Genomic DNA, 15,507 nt, shown 5'->3' with positions numbered 1-15,507 from the left:
ACCACACCCTCCCCTCACATTTTGGAGCTGGGCCTTCCCGAACCCTCTTCCTCTCCGGTCGGCTCCGGATCACACCCCTACCACCTCAGACCCCGGGCTCGTTCCAGATTGCTTGGTCTGGGATCATCCCCTGGACGATACCGCAAGCCAAAGAGGGGTAGACCATCTAAAATCAACTCGGCCATACTAAATGCTGTTGCTGATGTCGCCCAGGGGCGACAGTATACCATTGAACGGGCACTTAGAGCTATTGAGCCCCTGACCTGTGGTTCCCCATGATCTGGCTCTCCTACAATTGCAGGGGACTAGTCAACCCCAAAAAACATTTGGCTCTGAAAAGGTTCATACATGAATCAACATGTGATATTATATTCCTTCAGGAAACCTTATGCACTTCTGAGGTGGCAGTGCGAAGCCTACAGGCTCTTCTCCCTGGCTGGATTCTCCATGGATTGGATGCTAGCGGCCGATCTGGTGGTCTTGTCATTGGCATTAATCCAAGAAAAAGCAGGCCTCTCTCCATATGGGGGGGCAGAGGCTTCCTCGGCATGGACATATTCATGGGCGATTTGGGTTTACCTATCAGGATTATTAACATTTATGGCCCCAACCAGAATAGGCTATCATTCTGGCAAAACTTTCTGAATGGCAATCACATTACACAGAATACAGTGCTAGGGGGTGACTTCAATTTCTCCCTGGGGGTTGGAGAATCCTGGGGGCATCATGCTCAGATTGATCCTATCGCGGATCAAATGAATATGTTAATTGATGCACATAGACTTGTGGATATACCTATGAATAAGAAGCTCCCAACTTGGCACAATCAGCGTACTGGTGAGGCAGCTCTGGGGCGGCGTTTAGACAGATTTATGATGCATGAGGATCTGATTCAATTGTTTCCCCTATACATCAATAGAGCCGGATTACATCAATATGGTCTCGGATTTCTGGGCATCACAACCCCCCCTGAGAGAGCAGAGGAAAGCGGTGGACTTCTGTGATAGACTAAAGAAGCTCAAAGAACTGACTGAGACCTGGGTGAGGAGAAAGCGTCTCAGTGATGAACAGATGCTTACTGATACTGAAGCACAGATAGCTCTACTGACAGACGATAAAGGGACTGGCTACCTCACTGAGGCTTCGAAATCATTACTGAACCAGTTGCTTGGGCAAAAAACAAAGATTTTACAAGAAAAGGAGGAGCTGTGGAGGCTTAAAAGCAGAGCCATTTGGCTCAAAGCTGGAGACAGTAATACTAAATACTTCCATAATCTCGCAAATGGAAGAAAGGCATCAAACACTATTTGGAAATTGCCAAGTGAACCAGATGGTTGGGCTTCCACGCATCAGCAACTTGCCAAATTGGGGGTCTTACACTTCAAGCACCAATTCACTGCTCCGAATGTCATCAATCTACCTGACATCATCAATCTTGCAGGTCATTTTCCTCGGTTTGTGGGACAGGAGGACATTGAAGATCTCATTCAACCGGTTACCAATCAGGAGCTGGAAAGCACACTCAAATGGTTCAAAAAAGATAAAAGTCCGGGGCCGGACGGTTGGCCAGTAGAGTTCTATCTTGCTTTCTATGATCTGCTGGGCGAGGACTTATTGGAAGTCATTGAGGAGAGCCGGATCAATGGGCACATCCATCCCCCTATGAACCAGACTTTCATTGCCCTGATACCCAAAACAGATGACCCCACATCCTTCAATGATTTCCGTCCTATTTCATTATGTAATTGCCTCTACAAAATTATTGCTAAAATCATTGCAAACCGCATAAAACCTATTCTGTCCTCACATATCTCTGCTGAACAGTTTGCCTTCCTCCAAAATCGCCACATCCAAGAGGCTATTGGCACTGCCCAGGAAGCCTTACATTCCATAAAGCTGAAGAACCTCAAAGGCATATCACTAAAGATCGACCTTGCAAAGGCTTTTGACAAGGTAAACTGGCTCTATTTGAAGATGATACTCACACATTTGGGCTTCCCCCTCATGCTCATAAACTGGATAATGGGTTGCATATCTACTGTCTCCTTTGCTATCCTCATCAATGGCTCGGCCTCTGCTCGCTTCAACATCAACAGAGGAATCAGGCAAGGCTGCCCTCTTTCCCCACTACTCTTCCTTATTGTTATGGAAGGGCTTAGTAGGCTCATAGCAACAGCAAAAAGGAATGGAGACTTCAGTGGACTCAAAATCACTGAACAGTACTATCTTACTCATCTACTGTTTGTTGACGACATCTTAATCTTCTTGAATGGAAGTGTCCGGGACTCCATTGCACTAAATGATATTCTTCAACTCTTCTGTAAAGCTACGGGCATGGTGATCAATAGGGAGAAATCTACCAGGTCCACGGCGGGGTGCACATATCAGGAATCTCAGCTGGCGACCCAGCATTTCCCCTTCTTGGAAAATAATTTGCTGGATGGAATCAAATATCTTGGCTTCAGACTAAGACCGGATGGGTACAAAATTGAGCACTGGTCTTGGCTTATCAACAAAATTGAAAAAAGAATAAATTGTTGGCATCATCGTTTTCTGTCTAAAGCAGGTAGACTTCTGCTGATCAAATCTGTTCTCGAGGCTACCCCAGTTTACTGGATGTCCCTCACATGGATCCCAAAGGGCATTCTTCAAAAAATACAACAAATTTGCAACAGATTCCTGTGGAATGGAAACAAAAAGGGGAAGATTTTTGCCTGGACGAGATGGTCATTGGTCACTACACCAAAGAGATGGGGAGGATGGGGACTAAAATCTCTCTCGGAATTTGCACAAGCGTTGACAGCCAAGCAGGGCTGGTCACTACTCAAACAGAACAGTCTTTGGGCGGAAGTTGTACACCAAAAGTATATTTGGCCATCAAACATCATTGACTGGATCCGCAGACCCCATTGGAACCGACAAGGCATATCTGCGATCTGGAAAGCCACTCTAAATGCTATGCCTCTCATTAGAGACAATCTTTTATGGCGAATTGGTAATGGTTCTCAAGTCCGCATTGGCTTAGATCCTTGGCCTGGCTCTGGGAATGCGCACATACTGCCGGAAGGTTTGGTTCGTTATCTCAACAACAGGGGCATAAAATACCTTGCACAGATTGGAGATCAGCAACGTTCTTCCATCTTCTCACAGGCATGGATAACAGACCGACAGTGGCAATTGACAGAGGAATGGAACTCTAATTGGAAAGGATACATACAGGCACTAACAGAATCGCACATCAGACTACATGAGGAAGGGGATGAGTTAATTTGGGCGCCTGCCAAATCCGGTAATTATGCACCGAAGATCGGCTACTACAAATTGATCGAGGCAAAGAATCCCGACCAGCATAAACACTGGTGGTCAGCTCTCTGGCACCTACAAGCTCAACCAAGAACTCGACTTCTTATGTGGAACATTCTTGCAGATAAATTACCTACCGGCTCCATCCTCAGGAAACGAGCATTTGCTGGACCAACATGGTGTGTCCTTTGCAGAAAAGAGGAAGAAACATCTCTACACCTTTTTCTTACCTGCGAGGTCACAAAGGATCTATGGAACCAGGTCACACAGGCCCTCAATATAAACACAGCTTGGCAGGGGGAAGATATACCGTCGGCCTGGGAACAGTGGTGGACCGCTGTGGCTGCAGAAAAGTCCAGGAACTTACCGCTTTTGGTGTCCTGGTACATCTGGAATAGGCGTAATGCAATTATTTTTTAGGACTGCAGGGTAAATTGGCACCTTCTCCCACCATCCATATGCGCGGCATATACGGAGATCCCATTTGAAAATAAACAGAACACCCCCAAGAACATTATGCCAGAAATCATTAACAAGGATATGCCGTGGGCATATTTTGATGGGGCTGCTCCGAGGCAAGGCTGTGGGGGGGGCATTCTATTTCATCTATCAGAATCACACTATTTTCACCTGAGAATGGGACTTGGTCCGGGCACAAACAACCATGCTGAACTAATTACACTGAGACATCTCCTTTATTTTGCTTTGTCCAAAAACTGTCGGCAACTACAAATTTTTGGGGACTCAAAGATTGTGATTGATTGGGCTAATAACAAATCTATCTGTCATGCATATTCATTGAAACATATCTTGGAAGAAATTGTTTTTCTCAAAACACATTTTGACCAGATCACTGTTTCTCACATCTACAGGGAAAGAAATTCAACTGCTGACCGGCTCTCGAAAGAAGCGGCGGATCGACCTCTAGGAGATTGGCTGATCGAGGAATACAAGCCAGATGGGATGCACAGATTTTTCCATCGACCATATATTGATGGCCTCCCACAGGGGGGCAATGCCCCCATCTAAATTTTTGCTGCTATGATATTTATTGTATATAACAGACACAGTACAGATAGTCCTTTTTTGCTCCTGTATAGCGGATATACTCTTACAGAACTGTTTTATTTTTGTTTTTTGAGACATTGCATTTTCTCTGAGGGATACAGAACCATCGTATCTCTGTGGGTACTTTGATGTAATTTCTGAACAGTGGTGAAAACCACACTACAGCATATGCCAATGGCATCAACAGCATGTAATTTCTTTTAATAGAAATTATGAATTCTCTTTCTTCGGAAAAAAAGGGAACTCGCATGTACATGCAACTATGTTTAGAGCAACTAGCGTATATCCAACAAACTTATGACTCAGTTAATTCATCATATATTGATCTTTAATTAGTGCATTAGAACCATATAAACAGTAACCAGGTGTAGTAAAAATAGAACAGATCATCACACATAAAAATAGACATGAACACCAAGATATAAGGTGGAAACCCAATGTGGGTGAGAACCATCTGCTGCAATCGTCTTTGTCTTCTTTTAATAATAAGAGAATTCTGTTTACAGTTTTTGTACTGGTGCAGTCTTATACCAGTATGCAGGCTTCTACTTGCAGAAGGCTACAACCTTCTCTTGTTCTCCATCTTCTACTGGAAGGGAGCTACAACCCCCCAGCTCTTGTATTAGCTAATATGTTTACTAGTACATAGGTGCCAACCTACAGAAGGCTACAACCTTCTCTTTTCTTCCAGGGACCACGTTTCATAAATTTTTAAACTGGATCCATAATCATAAAATATATCTGCATCAACCAATCTCCTTTTGAACCAACCACAACCGAATCAATCAATCACTCCATCACTCTGATCATTCAAAATGATGTCACCAGAATACAGTAACTAGAACCTAAGCAATAACCAGGAACACTACAATAGCAAACAAAAGCAACTAAAGCATATTTTATAAGGTATACACTACTTCCATGTGTTGAACCTACGTGTATATGCACTTTCCTCAATGCAAACCAGCATACAGATCTGCAAATCAAATTTATGATGTATACGATGTTTTGATATGCAGAACCAGTGTGTATACACTTATTTTCTGAAGTGAAGATGATCAAACCACATAAAGATAATTCACTTCAAGCCTTAAGATCCAGATACATCATTAGATCACATCCTTCATCAAGCACTAAGGTTCTTCCTTGGTTCAGATCTAGCACGACACAATAAGCCAATAACCTGCATATTAGATCTCACACTATATCAGATATTCGATACTTGCCCACTTGGCCTAATGATCTTCTCCTCATTTTATAGTTTTAGGCATTTCTCAGTACCATGGACCAAAACCACTTAGGACCAATACCTTGTGCCAAATACCTGGGGTCAATACTCAAACCCAATACCTTGGACCAATACCATGGACCAAATACTTCGGACCAAACATTTAATTTTCCAAGGTATACGCACTTTTCGTTTTGTAAAAGTGCGTGTGTACGTAACGCAACTTTTATACAGTGAACCCGCGTGTATACGCGGCTTGGTCAATGGTGAACTTGTGTATACCTCTCTTTCTTCATTTTGTGTAGTCTGATCTGTAATTTTGTGCTGTTAACCTGCAGTACTATGATCTATCATCTGAGTGAGTTGCTTTCTAAATTGATTCCTTGAAAATTCCCTACACATCTGATATCTCTTCTATAGATTCATCTAGTTACCATATACAAGAGAGTTGTTCTACTACAAGTGGGTTGCCATCAAGTACAATACATACATCATAATGCCAACAATCTCCCCCTTTGGACTTGATGGCAACAACCAGAACAAGTCACTCTCCCCCTTTGACATCAAGGGCAAAGGGTCATGCTCCCCCTAGTGCATGCTGAATTATCTGATATTCTGAAGTGTTGATTGAGCTCCCATGATCGAGTCCATGCTCCCCCTGAGCATAAGAAAAGTCTGCAAAAAGAATAACATGACTTTATACATACATCACAAATGACCTTCCTATCACCAATGCATCCATCTCCCAACCAAGTGGGGATATACCAAATTTGACTCATCCACCCAACCAAGTGGAGATATATCAATTGTTTATACAAATCAAAAAGCAAGAAACATTACATCATTCATCCCATGCATAGAGGGTTACAGATTAGGTCTTTTCATGACTGTTACATTAAAAGATATACATGACATATATAACAGAGACCAAATGTCTTAAACAAGATAGTGATAGTCATCAACAACTATCATCAGCAGCATTTTTCAATAGCATCCACGCCAGCAACCTATATATGTCCATCAATGGTTCCCAAAATATCATCAACCATGTTCTCCCCCTGAACCTGTGCTGCATGTTCACTATCAGATCTGATCATTGCATATTTCAGTAAGAGATATCAAAGCATAATCATTAATTAGATATACATCAAGTGATCAACAACACTATCAGGACCAATATATATCAGCAGATTGAAATCATCATCAAATAGAGTAGACAATTGATAGAACCATAACAAACTCCTTTTCTCCTGAGTTTGGCCTACTGTTTTTCTTCAAACAAACATATACACGATTATGTCCATAGAAACTCATGTATGTACGCGACTACACTTCATGAAACTTGCATAAAACCACCTTTCTCTGAAAAATAGGATTAACAACAGGATGATGCAGAAACTACTCCCAACTTTTGTCTGAGATATTCAAATGTCTCTTTGGGTAGTGGTTAGGTGAATATATCAGCAACCTGTTCTTTGGAGGGAACATACTCCAATTTGACTTTTTTTTCAAGCATTTGTTCACGTAGGAAATGATATTTTATTGGTATGTGCTTGGTCTTGGAATGCGTGACTAGATCCTTTTAAATACTAATGGCACTTGTAATATCACATAGAATGGAGATGGGTGGAGTACATGTGATCTGAATATCTTGTAAGGTTTGCATCATCCTGTTAGTGTCAGTCTTTCCATCCTTCCTCCAGTGATCAAACATGCTCTTACAAAGTGATTTTAAGGTGTCAAGGTCAAATTTTGTCATTTTAGTGAGTCTTCAAGTAAAATTTGATCACTAGGCATTAGGTCTATGGTTTGCTTTCACTCCTTCCAAAGTCACCCAAGTGTCGGCCTATGTCACTATTCAGCTGAGTGTACCATCATTCAGAAGTTTGTCATTATCATGTCAAGTTCCATTGGGTCATTTTACAACTTGTTCATGCTTCAGTTGCGCCTAGGTAAGGTCATTTCCCTCTCCTAGGGTTTTGAAGGAAATTTCTCTTGGACGGTCAAATCATTGGCAAAAATTGCATCCTGATGTTCATACACCTTCCCCTATCCTTAAAGTACCTTATCAAACACTTCCCATCACTGAGATCCCCCAAATTCATCATTTTCGCACAAACCCTAGTTTCGTGCTACAACCTGGCAATTTTCTAGGTTGGACCTGTGTTTTGCCTTTTTTGACCCCTTACCCTCACTCAATTTTTGAGATTCCATTTTCCCCTACTTCCTAACATCCCTCCCTACTTCCCACAAGTTCCTCAAGAATTTAGAAGCTCGCTATCCCCTTCATTTCGCTTCATTTCGACAAATCTCGTATTCCACACATCAGGGTAGGTTTCACTCAAATGATGTTTCTGAGCAAGGAAAGATGAATTTAGAGAAACTGAGAGAGGTTTTTGTCCCAAACAAGCCAAGGAAGAAAACTCTCCTTCACTTTTTACACAGGTGTCATGGTTTTAGAGAAATGTCAAAAATACAATTGCCTCGAGAGAATTGATGCACCTTTGAAGTGACCTTGGGAAAATCAAGTTTTATCCTAGCTTGGTTGGTCAAATGACTTTTTTGATGAGCCAAAAGATAACTAGACACATAGATTCTTCCAATTAGCTATCATGAGCTCAATTTGGAGCTGAGGAAGGCATTCAAAAGTTGACTGCAACAACACTTTGCCTTGAGGCAGCCTCATTTGGCACATTTTGACCAGTCTTGGGAGATTTGATTTTTGACAGAGCAAATGAACTCCAAATTGAAAAATTCAGGTTGAGTTGGAAAGTAGACTCAAAGAACTTTCCAAAGAGCTATTCTTCACCCACTTTGGACACCAGGAAGGCCTCCAAAAGTCGCATGGAAAAGGGCGTAGCGCACAGAGGGAGTGCGGCGCACTGGGAGAAAATTTCCAGTGTAAATTTACACTGGTGTGGCGCACATAGAGAGCGCTACGCATAGGTATAAAAGGCCTAAAATTGTGCCAAATTGCATCAAGTTGCCTGTGAAGCCCATCAAATTGCAAGGTAGGCTCTATAACATCACTTGTTCATCAAATTTTATGAGTGATATGGTGGTTATATGCCTATGATTGAATGCAACAAATTTCATAAAGTCAACCACAAGAAGACACCAAAAAAACCATTGTTGCTAGGGTTGTATAATCGTGATGTTGATGCCAAGGCTCTATTTTCCCTTCCTTACCATTTTTCCTTATCCCCCATGACATTTTTCCTATTATCACTACACTAAAACACTAGCAAAACCTATTCCCTTTCCCCTCCCCCTATTGGTCAATACAAACCCCAAAAACCTACCTTATTAAAACCCCAAACCCTACCTTGTCAAAACTCCAAAAACCCTACCCTATCAAATACCCAAAACCCCCTACATATCCCTAAACAAACTTCCCTACTCCCATCACATTACTCCCCTCCTAATACTCCATTTGTTCCATTGTTCCCCTTGGTGGCAGATATCACAAAAACAACACCCAACTTCACCATCATCAAAAGGCAGCCTAAGTACAGTTCATAAACAGCAGTCCTCTTGCCCTCAAGGTATTTTATACAGCAGTCATGGCATCTGAGCATTCATCGGACTATGAGGTTATGAGCGCCATGAGACTGCTAGTGTGCCAGAATTCATCACCTATCAGAGAGGCAGTAGGCATTTGTTTGCAGCAGCAAAGCGAGTGTTATCTCCACCCGGGGTGGAAGGGGCCTCGCTCCCTACATCGACAACACAGGTACAGGACAAGGAAAAGAAACCCATGCATGATGAAGGGCCATCAGGTGAACAGGAGGCTGATTTCATCCTCATTCAAGATGATAATGCAGATGTGGAGAGCGCCCGACTTAGGATGACTATTCAGGAGCAGAACACGGAGATCCAAGACTTGTCACTCAATGTGGAGAGGGCCAAATGGATCATCAAGTATTTGGAGCAGAGAAACAAGTAGCTTGAGGACTAGCATGAGATCATGGAGCTGCAAAACATCCGTGAAGACCAGCAGGCTGCCCAAAGAAGCCTAAATGAGAAGACACCTATTCAGCAGGAGATAGAGGCTGATTGAGAGATTTGGCTCGAGAGGATCCACATCCACTTAGAGAAGTTGTTGGTGAAAGAAAACAAGGACATGGACATGCTGAGGAACATGAAAAACCATTATTGGGCACGGAACAAGGTTTGAAAGGCACGAATAAGGAATTTGAAGGCAAAACTAAAGAAGGCATCAAAAAGGAAAAAGAGGAAAAAAGAGCATGATCGACTCCGGATATTGGCTGAGGCAATCCTTGGCCCACCATAACACTTAATGAAGAAGCTCCAAACCAAATTTCAAGAAATTTGGAGCACATTTTGAAATTTTGAAATTTTTTGTGCAAAAAACAGGGTTTTTCTCCCTGCTAAAAATCTAGAGCTCCAAATGAGGAATGGTTTGCATTTTTGGATTTAGCATGGAAAATCATGACTACTGGTGCTTGGACAAGAAATTTGGGCAAGATATGAGTCTCCAAATGGTCAAAAACACCCAAAAAATGGCTTCTCTACCCCTTTTTTTACACACAGGAAGTAATCTTGGGAGAATGGAGATTTGGAGGGGAAAATGAGCACCAAATTCAAAAATTCCAGTGGGGTTAGAAAGTAGACAGGACAGGCTTTCCAACAAGCCCACTTGGGTACATTTTGAACACCTTCAAGTGCCCCAAAACAGTCCCCAAAGTAGTGCAACGCACAGAGAAAATTACGCGACGCACAGAGGAAAAATTGCCCAATTTGCTTCCGTTTTGCGAAATTTTGGTTCGCGACTTCTATAAGTGGGCCCACTCATCTACACTTTGGTTTTTTGGCACCAAAGGCAGAATTTAAAGTGTTTTTTCTCCAGATTGGCTTCTATCCAAGTGGCGAAGGAAGGCAAACGGTCACCCAAGCCAAATGTCATGTTTGTAGCACTGCACCTATAGCTGATGGTTGGCTCTCCATCTCCATTTTGCAATGATTCGAGTAACTCCCCAACCCTTGGGCATTCTATCTCTTCCTTACACATTCTATATATTGTATGCAAGTTATTTTCAAATGGTTGGTTGGTTTGTAACTTCTGGGAGACTGTGGGAAAGAAACTCTGTTTCTTCACTGTGTATTTTTGACAGAGAATTAATGAAAGGCAGCAGCTCTGTTTCATGAGATTCTTGTGGTTGTGAGTGTAGAAAATGTGTCTCTTATGTTTTCATATGTATTTCGTTATGTTTCATAATTCAATTCATGTTCATTTCCAGTGAAATTTTCTGAGTGAGATTAGGTAGAATTCAATTTTATTGCTCTGCCTGTGGGAAAATTTCATGTTCAGTGTTCTTCTTCTGTTGAAAAGGATTCATGTTCCTATTCCCTTTTCACACTCCTCAGCAATCTCTCCGTTCCGCATTATTCCAAACTAAATTGCTACATTTTCCACCTGCCTTGCCTCACGAAGTAATCTGTGCCTTTGTATTAAATTCTCTATTCTTTGCTGACCGTTGGTCCCATACCATCCCAGAAGCTCGGTCATTCATGAAAATGGTTTCTTGTATCCCTATTCACTTACTAGCCTAAGATCAATATTCCACTGTAAGTCATCTCAGACCATTTTTTGCTTGTCTATTTACTGAGCGTGACTCGGAGAGAGCCCTCTCCTGTTCTGGTAGGGCTAGCTACCAGACTGAGCGTGGTTTGTGGTTACCCTAATTTTTGTCTTCCTTCAGCCTAGGGCAGATTTAGGTGCTAGCATAGTGGCGACTCCACTAGGGAACAAAATGGTTTGCTTGAAGATTGTTTTGCCCCAGTGCATCTATTAAGGTCAGATCTTATGGTTGATGGTGAACAATGATCAGACATAAGAAGACGGCTGAAATCATTCATCTGGCAACTCCATTCACTGGAGAATCCAACAATCAGTGCTTCATGGTGACTCCACTGCAGAGAGGTCAGTAGCTTTGAGATTTTCAAGATGGATCGGGTTGCAAGAAGATATGCTCCCATGCGCCGAGATCACATTCCAGGCTTTCCAAATAAGATTCCGAAAGTAGATTGGTCAAGGATTTTGCCTATGTTTAAAGATGATGTTAATAAGGACGCTGTTTTACATCTAGTTCGATTTCACATGCATATTCGCAAGTTGAAGGTTGATTTTCCTGAAGATTGCTTAATGAAGATATTGATGGCCACTCTAGAAGGTGAAGCCCAATCTTGGTATGAAAGTTTGCCGCCTTCTTGTATTTACTGTTTAAAGGATTTTCATGCCCTGTTCATTGAAAGATATCAAGAATCTTATCCATCATTAAATCTAGTTCATGATTGTTGCAAACATGCTTCTACTGTTATTGAAAGCCTTGAAAAATACTATGAGGATGATAATTTTATGGATGATGAGATCATGGAAGCCTTGTACAAGAATCCATTTCAGCAACATGAAGAGAAACTAGAGGAGTCCCATCAAGATACTCAGGAAACATTGCAGCAGAATCAAGATCTTTGTACGGTGGAAAATGAAGGAATTTTGCATCTTGACAGTCAACATGAATTACATGAAATATATCAGCAGGTTGAAGAGTTCCATATGGCTGAAAGTGATGAAAGAAAAAGTGTCGGTTCAGATCTGTCCATAGAAGAAGATAGCATGCAAGGAAGTCCAGTTCTAATTCCAGAATGTGATAATGTCAAGTCACCCATTTCAGATTCAGATTCAGATTGTGATGACCAAGAAAACCTTGTACTAAGTCCCATGAAAGAGAACTCTACTGTTAAAATCATCTGGGATGAAGAAGGTAGGGTTATGGATCCAAATGTTCTCATGTCATCAGAACACAGTCTTCATGAAGAAATAATCCAGTCAGCTCAAATCTTTGCTCAAGTAAGTGAAAACATTCCTCTAGATGAATTTGTGGTAGATGATATAAAGGATTGTGTTGGGTTTCAAGAATCATCTGAAGTTTCTTTTCTCTTGAGTGATGAATGTAATGAGGAACATGATAATTTGGCTGTCATATCATATGAAGATGACCTACAGTATATTCAGACCACAGAAAATCAGATCATTCAGGATTCCCTTTTAGATTCTTCTTCATATGTCTCATGTTTTGAAATGTTCTTTGAAACGGAGAGCTGCTCATCTACTTGTTCCGAATTTCTAAGGACCAGGAACATACTCTTATTTGTGAAAAGAGATCAGCATCACAAGAAATAGACACCTTGTTTCTTCAGCAGGAGGAGAATCTTCATGTTTTTCAGGATCCAATGGCAGATTTTTTGCAGTCAGCAGTGAAGGTGATTATTGCAGTATTCAATGATGAAGGAGATCATGGTAAACTGTGTTTTTGGAGGCCCAGTTACCAATATCTGTTGTTGACCAGAAGATCTGATCTGGAGAATCAATCAAGGAGGCATCTACTTGATTGGTTACATTGGAAGACACATTACACATGATTGTACATATTGCATTTGTATGCAGGTGGCTGTCATCATGATTTGAAACCCTCGAATCTTGATGGATTGCTGCCATTGAATAAGTTTTGTCAGTTCTTGTTTTAGTTAAGTCAGTCATGAGTCAATTCCTTTTACATTGAGTCGGTTTTTTTCAGTCATTGTAAGTACAAATTTGAGTCAATCCAAGTCAAGTTTCAGTCAATAAATGAGTCAAGAGTTGCGTGTCGTTTGTCAAAATGATGACTCCATAGCCCAATGGACGAAGGCACTGTCTAGCTCTTCCAGAGATCTGCTGTTCTTGGCACCTCCAAGGAGATACCATCCCCCATTGGAGCCAATGTTAGTGTCAATCTTTCCAGCCTTCCTCGAGTGATCAAACATGCTCTTACAAAGTGATTTTAAGGTGTCAAGGTCAAATTTTGTCATTTCAGTGAGTCTTCAAGTAAAATTTGATCACTAGGCATTAGGTCTAGGGTTTGCTTTCACTCCTTCCAAAGTCGCCCAAATCTCGGTCTATGTCACTATTCAGCTGAGTGTACCATCATTCAAAAGGTTTTCATTATCATGTCAAGTTCCACTGGGTCATTTTACACCTTGTTCATGCTTCAGTTGCACCTAGGTAAGGTCATTTCCCTCTCCTAGGGTTTTGAATGCAATTTCTCTTGCATGGTTGAATCGTTAGCAAAACTTGTATCCTGATGTTAATACACCTTCCCCTATACTTAAAGTACCTTATCAAACACTTCCCATCACTGAGATCCCCCAAATTCATCATTTTCGCACAAACCCTAGTTTCTTGCTACAACCTGGCAATTTTCTAGGTTGGACCTGTGTTTTTCCTTTTTGGACCCCTTCCCCTAATTCAATTTATGAGATTCCACTTTCCCCTACTTCCTAACACCCCTCCCTACTTCCCAAAATTTCCTCAAGAATTTAGAAGCTCCCTATCCCCTTCATTTCGCTTCATTTCGATAAATCTCTTGTTCCACACATCGGGGTAGGTTTCACTCAAATGATGTTTCTGAGCAAGGAAAGATGAATTTGGAGAAACTGAGAGATTTTTTTGTCCAAAACAAGCCAATGAAGAAAAACCTCCTTCACTTTTTACACAGTTGTCACGGTTTTAGAGAAATGTCGAAAATACAATTGCCTCGGGAGAATTGATGCACCTCTGAAGTGACCTTGGGAAAATCAAGTTTTATCCTATCTTGGTTGGCCAAATGACTTTCCTGATGAGTCAAATGCTAACTAGACACAAATATCTTTCCAATGAGCTATCATGAGGTCAATTTGGAGTTGAGTAAGGCATTCAAAAGTTGATTGCAACAGCACTCTGCCTTGAGGCAGCCTCATTTGGCACATTTTGACCAGTCTTGGGAGATTTGATTTTTGATAGGGAAAATTAAATCCAAATTGAAAAATTCAGGTGGGGATGGAAATTAGACTCAAATACCTTTCCAACGAGCTATCCTGCACCCAATTTGGACACAGGTAAGGCCTCCAAAAATCGCATGGAAAAGGGTGTGGTGCACAGAGGGAGCGCGGCGCACTGGGAGAAAATTTCCAGTGTAAATTTACACTGGCGCGGCGCACATAGAGAGCGCGGCGCACAGGGCTAAAAGGCCTGAAATTGTGCCAAATTGCCTCAAGTTGCCTGTGAAGCCCATCAAATTGCAAGGTAGGCTCTATAACATCACTTGTTCATCAAATTTTATGAGTGATATGGTGGTTATATGCCTATGATTGAATGCAACAAATTTCATAAAGTCAACCACAAGAAGACACCAAAAAACCATTGTTGGTAGGGTTGTATAATCGTGATGTTGATGCCAAGGCTCTATTTTCCCTTCCTTACCATTTTTCCTTATCCCCCATGACATTTTTCCTATTATCACTACACTAAAACACTAGCAAAACCTATTCCCTTTCCCCTCCCCCTATTGGTCAATACAAACCCCAAAAACCTACCTTATTAAAACCCCAAACCCTACCTTGTAAAAACTCCAAAAACCCTACCCTATCAAATACCCAAAACCCTCTACATATCCCTAAAAAAACTTCCCTATTCCCATCACATTACTCCCCTCCTAATACTCCATTTGTTCCATTGTTCCCTTTGGTGGCAGATATCACAAAAACAACACCCAGCTTCACCATCATCAAAAGGCAGCCTACGTACAATTCATAAACAGCAGTCCTCTTGCCCTCAAGGTATTTTATACAGCAGTCATGGCATCTAAGCATTCATCAGACTATGAGGTTATGAGCGCCATGAGACTGCTAGTGTGCTAGAATTCATCACCTATCAGAGAGGCAGTAGGCATTTGTTTGCAGCAGCAAAGCGAGTGTTATCTCCACCCGGGGTGGAAGGGGCCTCGCTCCCTACATCGAAAACATAGGTACAGGACAAGGACAAGAAACCCATGCATGATGAAGGGCCATTAGGTGAACAGGAGGCCGATTTC

General features: G+C 41.7%; 1 protein-coding gene across 1 annotated transcript in view; it reads left to right on the top strand.

Annotated features, from left to right (window-relative positions):
* The first annotated feature begins 548 nt into the window (after positions 1–548).
* LOC149202513 (uncharacterized) overlaps positions 549–15,507 on the top strand; it is a 109,997-nt gene continuing 95,038 nt past the window's right edge. The window contains exons 1-4 of the mRNA XM_089401613.1: positions 549–837; positions 920–1,208; positions 1,290–3,686; positions 3,732–3,878. Coding sequence (XP_089257739.1) covers positions 549–837; positions 920–1,208; positions 1,290–3,686; positions 3,732–3,878 — 3,122 coding nt within the window. The remainder of the gene's footprint in view (positions 838–919; positions 1,209–1,289; positions 3,687–3,731; positions 3,879–15,507) is intronic.

The sequence above is a fragment of the Pinus tabuliformis genome, chromosome 2_1 (assembly GCF_031772625.1).
Source record: "Pinus tabuliformis cultivar Carrire ecotype Pingquan chromosome 2_1, CPIR1, whole genome shotgun sequence".
Taxonomy (NCBI): domain Eukaryota; kingdom Viridiplantae; phylum Streptophyta; class Pinopsida; order Pinales; family Pinaceae; genus Pinus; species Pinus tabuliformis.
This window is presented reverse-complemented; position numbering and strand designations above follow the sequence as displayed.